Source organism: Sardina pilchardus, chromosome 21 (genome assembly GCF_963854185.1).
Source record: "Sardina pilchardus chromosome 21, fSarPil1.1, whole genome shotgun sequence".
Taxonomy (NCBI): Eukaryota; Metazoa; Chordata; class Actinopteri; order Clupeiformes; family Clupeidae; genus Sardina; species Sardina pilchardus.
This window is the reverse complement of record NC_085014.1, coordinates 14,986,969-14,997,874: the sequence shown is the minus strand read 5'-3', so window position 1 is coordinate 14,997,874 and position 10,906 is coordinate 14,986,969. Positions and strand designations below refer to the sequence as shown.

The window sequence follows — 10,906 nt, the reverse complement described above, 5'->3', positions numbered from 1 at the left end:
CATGCATAAAAATATGAGCATGAGTCACTGTGGCGTTATGATAATACAAGTATGAGTTCACAAGTTTAGCTCACATTTAAATAAAATAGCCCAAGGTAAAGATATGAATAAGGAATATGTATCCCTGAGCTCTGAGTAAAAAAAATGACTATAATTACAGTTATACAGTACTAGTCACACTATGATACACCAGAGTTCAAACATTCATTGTCACTTGCTCCCAAGGAACCCTCTGATGTCATGTCTAAGGACTTCATGGGACAGAGGAAAGGTTGTTCTACATCGCCCTCTACTGTTACAAGATACAATTACACTCTTACATAAAAACAACAAAAAAAATCTCTGCTTTGTTTCCTGTCTTAACACATTTTACCTCCAAAATACACAGCCACACAATCAGCAAGACTGACAAACAGTGACAGTGACAGACTTCTCCTGACAGGCTACGAGCTGCCGTTCTTCACTCTTTTTTGTACTGAATTTTTGACATTCAGCATGGGATTTGCTTCCACAGATTTCCCCCTGTGCCTGGCTTTGCAATAATGACCACATTATGGGCCCAACTGAAAAGTGGAGTGAGAAAGGCTACTTTGTCGCTAATTCCCCAGAGTGGGAGGGTCAAACAGGCCAGGCTCTTGTATATATTGTCGTAAAAATTACTTTGCTGCATCAGAGTTAACAGGAGGGAATATTTCCCCAGATCTACAGCTGCCAGCGCTGTTGCAATTAGTTATTTTGGAATGCACAAAAAGGTAAGAACAAGAAATATCTATCTCTTTAGGCTACAAACAGTTTATGCTTATTCAGCATGCAAAAGTGCATTCACACATGTCTTTGTAATAAGTTAACTAAAATATTTTTCAGATAAAAAAAAAATACCTGCAAGATATCAGTGCATTATTAAAGATATGACACATATTACAGCAAAGTATCCCGATTTTCTGTTGCAACCTGATTTTGTCATGTGCGTGAACCCGAAAGTACTTTACGATGTTCCTGACACACCAGCCACGTCTTTTGTTATAGCTGTGGTGAAATACCTTGCCATAGCGACCCTGTGACAGTAAAAACTGCCCCGTGCTCACACAGCTATGAATAGAAAAAATAGAATATATACTTTTTTGATCCCGTGAGGGAAATTCAGTTCTCTGCATCTAACCCAATTTAACCGAATTAGTGAACACACAGCACACAGTGAACACACAGTGAGGTGAATCACACAACCCAGAGCAGTGAGCTGCCTGCCCAACCAGCGGCGCTCGGGGAGCAGTGAGGGGTTAGGTGCCTTGCTCAAGGGCACTTCAGCCGTGGTGGACTGGTCGGGGATCGAACCGGCAACCCTCCGGTTACAAGCCCGATGCGCTAACCAGTACACCATGGCTGCACTCGAGAGTTGTGAGGAGGGGCCGCCTGTGCCACTGATGCCCGGAGTGGAGGGCGCATGGCGGGGGGCAGATGCCAGGGAGGATTAGGGGAGATGGAGAGCCACACAAATCCCTTGATGGGAGACCGCGGGCCGGAGGGAGGGAGGCGACTCAGAAGGGTCTGAAGGAGAGCGCTGGCCCACCACAACTAAAACCTGAAAGCAGCTATTTGTCTCTCACTTAGGCTACGCTCTGTCTCTCTACCCGTCTTTTTCTTTTTCTCTCTATCTGTTTTTCTTTCCCTCTCCTCCTATTTCTTTAACTCTTTGCATCTCTGTCAGTGTCTATTCATTGTTTCTCATTCCATCTGTTTCTCTCTCTCTCTCTCTCTTTCTCCCAATCTCTTTCTTTAACTCTTTCCATCTTTTTCTCCTCCTTTCCCTCTCTTTCTTTAACTCTTTCCATCACGGTTAGGATCTGCTCTTTCTCTATCTGTGAATTCTCTCTCTCTCTCTCTTCCTGGCTTTCTCTCCTTCTCTTGAAGAGGTCTGTTTACAGGACCATCCCCTGCCTCAGATCACACTGCGCGCTGGCTGAGTTGAGAGGAGGTTAAGTGTGTAGGCGGTTTGGTGAATCCCATCCATGCAGTAAACACAAAGTTAGAAAGAAAGCCAACGGACAGACAAACCGCTCCGTTATTCCGGACAGACAGCATGTGCTTCAAATGCCTACACATACTGTGGTCATGGAAAGTGAATGTTTGCCTGGTATTTTCTCACTCCATATTGTAGTAGATAGATAGATAGATGGATAGATAGGTACTTTATTCATGCCCACATGGGGAAATTCAGGTGTCCAAAAGCCTACATTAGGAAATATGTTATGATTGTCATTAAATGTCATTAAAGATGCTAATATGTGAATATTAGCATAATTAAACTGGCCTACAAGGGCTTAAAACAACATGCCTCATTGAAAGGTCTTTCAGTTCAGTTGACCTCCATACCATTGATCATACACTTTTTTCACATGCAAACGCAATACCGATCTCGCACAACCCACATACACATGCTAAATATTTGCATACATGTTCTACTTTGTACAACAGCTTTCTTATCACAGTCTATGCTCATGTACCCTTGAATTGCCGTTCCGGGAATCTACAAAGTCACGTATCACGCGTGCTTGAAATACTATACTGTATATCTCTAGTGCAACTTTATCTTGAGAGAGAGATTATCAGAGCTGAACATGGCCCCTGCTTTACTTGAGGATTAACCCACCAATCTCAGCAAATGACCCTTGAAGTGGACTTAAAGAAAGTGATTTACATGTATTGTGCATCTGTATGCGCACTGTATATCTAAAGCACATTAATGAAAAGAATCTACAAAAATAATCTTATTTAATCAGTCTATTTTTGGGGGGGCTGGCACAATATTCTATTTCTCTTTACATTTCTTATCTTCCCCATAAGGAGCAAAGAGACTTGAAAAAAACTAAAGACCCTTTGGAATGTCCCTGAATATACGATCTGACCAAACTTAAGAACATGCAGTGCCTGATATAGAGTGAGTATGTTTGAATGACTTTGATCTCTCCCAAAGTAGTCGAAAAAGTGTTGAACAAAAAGTCTTGCAGTGAAATTAATTGACATAGGTTTTTACTTTTGTGTGTGCTTATTCAAAATGCGTAGTACTCTGTGTTGACTGGTGTTATTGTCGAGGTAGCAGGTGTAAAAGAAGGAAAAAACTACATCAGCATATATGATATCAGTCAACTTGATAAAAGTGTTAACACATGACCCGGATTAAAAAAAAGAAACGTGTGATTCAAAGAATATTGACCACTGCCAATTTTCTCCTCACAAGAATCCCCTCTGCCGAGCGAAAAACTAGAAGAGGTAAGCATTGTTGCAAGTTTTATTTGTGATTTTGAATTGCATTGCGAAATCAATAGGGAAAATACGCTACCAGACTTCTTTTGACAAAATGCCTTAACTTATAAGTTAATATAAGTGTCTTGTTGCTTAGTATCATTACATTTGGACTGAGTATATAGACCAAATAGAACCAGCGCAATTATCACTAATGTGTTACCAAATCTATAGTTTAATGTTATTCTTCTTGCCGTCAACCTGATTGTTAATGCTGTGTCTTTAAGTATTTTTATCTTATTGACCTCTATGCTTCTTAACGTATAGCTTTTGATCTCCTTACCCATTTCCAGGATTATAACTCAGATTTTTTTGTGTAGCCGCCGTAGTAATTCTTGAGTAAGGCAAATTCAAAACCAAACTAATCACCCAAGGTGTTTTCAGGAATTTCTGAAGTTGATTAATTTCTGAAATGCATTCAAAGATAACTTTCCCTCTGTCTCTTTTCCTTTTCTTTGTGGTCTCCACCTCTCTCCATGTCTTTCCCACTCACTCTCTTTATCTCTCGCTCTCCCGGTCTCTTTCTCACCATCTCTCTCTCCTTCTCTCTCACACTCCATCTGTCCTCCTCCCTCTTTTTCTCCCTCCTCTCTCCCTCTTCCCCTCCCTCCCTTTTTATCTGTTCTGTTACTGGTGTTGTCCTCTTTGTCTTTTGTGTAATGCTGCAACCTCCCTGTCTCCAAGACAAATTTCTCCCTGGTGGAGACTAATAAAGAAACCTAACCTAACCTAACCTAACCTAACCTCCCTCCTCTCTCCCTCTCTCTCTCTCTTCCCCGCCCTCTCTCCTTCTCTGTCTCTCCCACCCTCCCTCTCTTCCCCTCCCTCTCTCCCTCTCTCCTTCTCCCACCCTCCCTCTCCTCTTCTCCCTCTCCTCTTCTTCTCCCTCTCTCCTCCTCACCCTCTCCTCCTCTCTCAGCATGTCAGGTCAGAAGGTGCGCTCCTTCCTCCAGGGCTTGTCCCGCAGGAAGCCGCTGGAGCCCGAGGGCGAGGTGTCCACCTTCCACCGCTGCCTAGCAACACTGGACCTGGTGGCGCTGGGCGTGGGCAGCACGCTGGGCGCCGGCGTCTACGTGCTGTCGGGCGAGGTGGCGCGCGCCCAGTCGGGGCCCAGCATCATCATCTCCTTCTTCGTCGCCGCGCTGGCGTCCATCTTCGCCGGGCTCTGCTACTCGGAGTTCGGCTCGCGCGTGCCCAAGACGGGCTCGGCGTACCTGTACAGCTACGTGACCGTGGGGGAGGTGTGGGCCTTCATCACCGGCTGGAACCTGCTGCTGTCCTACGTCATAGGCAAGAGCACCATAGATATATATGTATATATGTCTATGAAGAGCACACTCTTATCACTGCAGTGAATATAAAAAATACCAATATACAGAATCTAATAGAATCTGATAAATGTTACGCAGTATATCATAAAGTCATTAAACACAATGCAAATACATTAAGTCATGTTAGACATTTAGTACATGTTATATGTTGAAATATGTGACAATATACTGTAGATTTTAACTTTTACTGTCAACAAGTAAAGAATATGCATGATGTAATTGTAAATGTATAGAAAAACCCTTTTGGAGGTTTGAGAGTTTGGAAGTGTAATGCTTAATCGACAACAGCTCTTTTGGAGGCTTGAGAGTGTGGAAGCTTGAATGCTTAATCATCAGTAACTCTTTCAGAGGCTTGCGTGTTTGAAGGTTTTGTTCTTTTTATTGTCCTATGACTTGCTCATCAAGGCACATCAAGTGTAGCCCGGGCCTGGAGTGGCACGTTTGACGACATGATTGGGAACGTCATGGTCGACTACTTCAGCAAGCATGCCGCCATGGGACTGCCCGGACTGGCCGCATACCCTGATGTGTTCGCCGCCGCCCTCATCATGCTGCTGGCAGGTAGTGTAATTGGGGGGGGGGGGGGGGGGCTGCTTATCACAGCTACAGTAAAGTGCACATTAGTCAGCAACCACTTGCTAGAGTTGATTGTTGAAGTTTTGTTTGTTCTTTTTTGATGATAGTTTTTTACACTACTACATTTTCAATCACAATCAAAAACATTGAATAGTGTTTTCAGTTTTAATTTGATATGTCAAAATCGTAAATCATTAGTCAGCAACCACTTGTTAAATCTAGAGTTTTGTTTGCTTTTTTTGTATTTGATGATAGTGTTTGACACTACACATGAAGTCATTTTCAATCACAACAAAAACATTAAATATTGTTTTCAGTTTTCGTATGATATGTCAAAATTGTAAATCTGTTTTTAAACCCAATTTCTGCATCATGATATTTTTTTTAATGATAGTTCTCAGAACTTTTTAATTTCATTCTCAGGTCTCCTTGCTTATGGTGTGAAGGAATCAACAACAATCAATAAGATATTCACCCTTGTGAACATACTGGTGCTGGTCTTTGTCATAATATCTGGCTTCATCAAAGGAAAAATTGAAAACTGGTATATCACAGAGGAAATGCTACAGAACGCTACAGCTCAGCTTGAGTAAGTTTATGGATTCATCTTGATGATGGTTGATACTGTACGTACGTGCCACTGTCTTGTCATGCATACGGTGTTTTCCATCAGCATTCTGATTCATTCCAACCCCTCCACAGTAACTTGACGTCGTCGGTCAATGTGACGAGTGTGTATGGAGTGGGTGGGTTCTTCCCCTTTGGTTTCGAAGGAACGCTGGCAGGGGCTGCCACCTGTTTCTACGCCTTTGTGGGTTTTGACTGCATTGCAACTACAGGTAATATTATTTATTTAAAACAGTTTGAAAGTTACCCTCTGCAGGATGACTAATAAATAGCTCTTGCAGTGGCTGCATGGTGGAATGTTGTATGTCCCGTATAACACAAAGATTTATCAGATCTTATCACGATGAATATTACACATTTGCACTTTTACACATGTCGAGTAACCCAACTAAGCTCGTTGGTGCCATACCTGCGTTCCGCCTGCGTGCGCCCACAGGTGAGGAGGTGAAGAACCCCCAGAGGTCCATCCCGCTGGGCATCGTGGGCTCGCTGCTCATCTGCTTCGTGGCGTACTGCGGCGTGTCGGCCGCCCTCACCCTCATGATGCCCTACTACCTGCTCGACATCCACAGCCCGCTGCCCGTGGCCTTCACCTACATCGGCTGGGGCGCGGCCAAATACGTGGTGGCCGTGGGCTCCCTGTGTGCCCTGTCGACCAGGTGAGACTGAGATGACAACACAACTGTTGAACAATAGGATTATAATCTTAATGAGATTACAGTGGTTTAAGATCATGATTGAAATTACAGCTTGCATGTAGTGAGTGTATGTATTTTTGTACATGTCTGTGTGTGTGTGTGTGTGTGTGTGTGTGTGTGTGTGTGTGCGTGTGTGTGTGTGTGTGTGTGTGTGTGTGTGTGTGTGTGTGTATGTGTGTGTGTGAGTATACTGTATCTGTCTGTCTCTCTTTGTAAGGCTCTTGTCAGTTCATTCACATCACATTATATATTTTTCAACATGGCAGGCAATAAATTATGATGTGAGACATAATAACTGTGTCAAAACATGATGACGCACACAGTGAAGGATCTTATCAATCAGAGGGTCCCCAAAAGAATTGCAGGAAATGTACAGTTGTATAGAAAGTGACAAGTTTAGTGAATAGTTTTATTGCATGTGTCATACTGCCTGTCTGTCGTTTCACCTTGCAGTCTCCTTGGCTCCATGTTCCCGATGCCGCGCGTGCTCTTCGCCATGGCCCGAGACGGCCTGATGTTCAAGGCCCTGTGTAAGGTCAACGTCCAACAGAGTCCAGCTGTGGCTACTCTCTCCTCTGGCACTGTAGCAGGTACTGTATGGCTGGAGTAACTCTTTAAATGAGCTATTCCTTGTTTCACTGTATAGATAAGAGTGATAAACATGACTGATTGGTATGAAGGAACTATGTATGTACCTAAACATAATCTTTACTTAAACTGTTGTTTTATGCATGATGTAATGTCAGTGTGCTTCTTTGTGGCATGATAGCCTACATTGCACTGCTTTCCAATAAGTAAATAACTCGGGCTACTGTATGTCCTACAAAATGCACTGTATCTGAGAATGCTTTTCCCACATCTCTCTCTCTCTCTCCCCCCGCTGAAGCGAAAGCTCCAAAGACTTATTTCATTTCCCAGTGGTGAGATCAGCTCTGATGATGTGATGAAAAAACGCCTTTTTCTTTCCTGCAGCGCGGCGCACATTTCCATCTCCACATCTCACCTCCTTCCCCTCCAGACCCACGCGCCTCCGTCCCCTCGCGCCCACCGCCCTGTCACACGCTTGATGTATTTGTGTGATCTATATCGAAAGAGCTCAGCGGGAAAAAAAAAACTGCATGTTTCTCTCTCTCTCTCTCTCTCTCTTTTTTCTCCCCCACCACCACCAGCAATAATGGCCCTTTTATTTGACCTGAAAGCCTTGGTTGATATGATGTCTATCGGGACCCTGTTCGCCTACACGCTCGTGGCCATTTGCATTCTCATTCTCCGGTTTGTACCTTTGTCTGACTCAACCCTACCAACTGTGCGCTTGTGTGTATATAAATAGGCATCGGCTTTGACACTCAACATCTGATGCAATCAAATTCAAAGTTTTTTTCTTTCCCTCTATCTCTTCTCTCTCTCTCTCTCTCTCTCTTTCGCTCTCTCTCTCTTCTATCCCTACTACCTTGCCAAGGTACCAAGAGAGTACTTCTGAGGAGGATCTCTTTCACACGTCCCCGACCTCCACGTTCGCTTTCCTGAAACCTCCATCCTACCCAACGAGGGAAACATCAAAAACAGTCACAACATGCACCATATTTGCTGGTACGAATCCAACTCTAATCATTGCGTAACACTTAGAACTTAGAAGCAGCTGGAATATCTATCAGTGTTTGTTTTAAAAATGCATTGTGTGTTATCACATTTTAAATGGTGTACATAGCTGCAGATTTTATCCAGTAGTAGGTTATGTCCAGAGAACATTATTTTCTGCGTTATGTTACAAATACTAGACAATAGTGTGTCAAAAAATACTGTTTTGCTATTTATATGTTATATATATGTAATAAATATATTTTTACTCAAGGTTCCGGAATTTACTGTAGAACCACATCGAGACACTTCCTCACAGCCTTTATGTTTTGTCTTGTCTCTCACACACACACACACACACACTCTCTCTCTCTCTCTCTCACACACACACACACACACACACACACACACGGCAGTTGTGGTGGTGGTCATCCTGAGTGTGTTCCTGACGAAGGCCATCCAGCCGCTGCTGCAGTGTGAGATCTGGAGCCTGGTGTGTCTGTGTGTGGTGCTGGTGGTGCTCGTCCTCATCGTCCTCATCATCTGGAGACAGCCGCAGAACGCCACCCGCGCTCCCTTCATGGTGAGCACCTGACCAGAGCTGACCAGAGCTGATCTCTTTTTCCCTATCTCTCTTTCTCTCTATCTCCTCCGTGTCTCTCTCTCTCTTTCTTTCTCTATCTCCACTATGTCTCGCTCTCTCTTTCTCTTTATCTTCACCATGTCTTTCTCTCTTTATCTTCACTATGTCTCTTTCTCTCTTTCTCTCTATCTTCACCATGTCTTTCTCTTTCTCTTTCTCTCTCTATCTCCACTACTGTATGTCTCTCTCTCTTTCTCTCTATATCTCCACGATGTCTCTCTCTGTCTGTCTCTGTCTCTCTCTTTCTTTCTTTCTATCTCCACCATTCTCTCTCTTTCTCTCTCTCTCCATCATGTCTCTCTTTCTATCTCCACCATCTCTCTCTCTCTCTCTCTCTCTCTCTCTCCAGGGGCCAAACGTGTACAGTATGCATGTACTGTAATAAGCAGCCCGGTTTGTGGAGCAGAGGGAGGGAAATGATGGGCTTGCTGAAATAATCTGAAAGAGCTCTTGGCAGCTGGTGGACACACCCAGGCCAAGAGCGAGAGAGAGAGATCTTGAGAGAGAGAGAGAGAGGGAGAGAGAGGGAGAGAGAGAGAGAGAGAGAGAGAGAGAGAGAGAGAGAGAGAGGGAGAGAGCTGGCCTAAAAGGAGAAAAGTATGCGCCACATGGTGAAAGCTCACAAAAAAATGTGCTGAGTTGTGATTTAGTTTTACGCATCCCACTTAGTTTTTCAGCCCCAATGCAAATTCAGCTCCACCAGAACACATTCACAGAATCAGGTTTATTAGGTTTGTCTCTGTGGCTTGAATACTGTAATTACTGTAACAAACTTTTTCCAAGCATCTGTACTTTACTCAAATAAGAACATTTTTGGAAACTTGTGGCTTTTCTCAGGAGCATCAAGACTTTGACTCTGAATTGAGACTTTGAATTGTGCACTTTGTCACCTCTGCTCTCTGGTGAACACAGGTCCCCTTCCTGCCCGTACTCCCCGTGGTGAGCGTGTTCATCAACGTCTACCTGATGGTCCAGCTAGGAGCAGACACCTGGATACGCTATGCCGTGTGGATGGCAGTGGGTAAGTCAGGAGAACCTCCATCAACTAGGCCAGCAGCAGACACAAACACACACACACACACACACACACACACACACACACACACACACACACACACACACACACACACACACGTGCATGGGATGGGTGGGTGCTGTTTGTATATTTTTGTGCCCTGCCATGGGACTGTAGATGTAAATTAGCCTGAGGCTAACTCTGGTGCCGCGCATCAAATGGCAATATTTATGTTGAAAATGTTGCATGGTCCCTAATAAATAAAACAAATTAATATATATATATACTGTATATATTAGATGAAAATGGTGTAATGGAGACTTTGGGCCCTAATTTGAATGATGGGTAAAGCCCAATGCCGTAAGTTATAACTACACTTGATAACTAAGGAAATCCAGTTTGCAAATATGATGCCATGATGGGCAAGACATTAGCCACAGCTCAGTGCTCCCACATTTCTATAGTTCTCACTCTAACTTGTGTGTGTGTGTGTGTGTGTGTGTGTGTGTGTGTGTGTGTGTGTGTGTGCAGGGCTACTCATCTACTTTGGGTATGGGGTCCGTCACAGCGTCCAGAAACAGAGACTGCTTAACAGACAGGTCAACATCGAGACCATTGAGGACAAAACTGAGAAAGACGGAGCCAAAGTGGAGAGTTCAACATAACACTCAAGAAACAGGACGTCTGTCCGCATGTCAAGGGCTCCCACTAAGTGGCACTGCTGGGTGCCAGTGTGTGTGTGTGTGTGTGAGAGAGAGAGAGTGTGTATGTATGTGTGTACATGTATGTAATACTTTAACACTGGGCAAGAGGAATGTGAGTGTGTATGAATATGTCTCTGAAACACTGTCATTGAAGAAGGCTTCCTATTGTATGTATGGGTCTATTTTATACTATTCTTTTTATATATTTAAGTACGCCTTTAATCAAGTGTTTATTTAAACCAAAGTGACAATGCAGGAGCAGAGAATAATGAGTTGTGATTAGTAGGTGATGTAGAGAGGAGCAGCACAGGAGTGGTTGGCACATGTTTACGTTTCATATGGTGGGTGTGACCATCAGGGCTGGCGCTAGGGAGGGGCCAGGGGGGCTAAGCCCCCCCCTTTTTTGTTGTTGTTGTTATTGTGCATCTGCGCAG

The 10,906-nt window shown here is 43.8% G+C and overlaps 1 protein-coding gene across 1 annotated transcript; it reads left to right on the top strand.

Annotated features, from left to right (window-relative positions):
- The first annotated feature begins 4,220 nt into the window (after nucleotides 1-4,220).
- Nucleotides 4,221-10,433, top strand: LOC134068554 (cationic amino acid transporter 2-like). The gene is made up of 10 exons (XM_062524238.1): nucleotides 4,221-4,590; nucleotides 5,037-5,192; nucleotides 5,631-5,796; nucleotides 5,910-6,046; nucleotides 6,271-6,493; nucleotides 6,986-7,122; nucleotides 7,702-7,838; nucleotides 8,517-8,693; nucleotides 9,666-9,774; nucleotides 10,300-10,433. The coding sequence occupies exons 1-10, from the start codon at nucleotides 4,221-4,223 to the stop codon at nucleotides 10,431-10,433; spliced, it is 1,746 nt and encodes a 581-aa protein (XP_062380222.1).
- The last annotated feature ends 473 nt before the right edge of the window (nucleotides 10,434-10,906 follow it).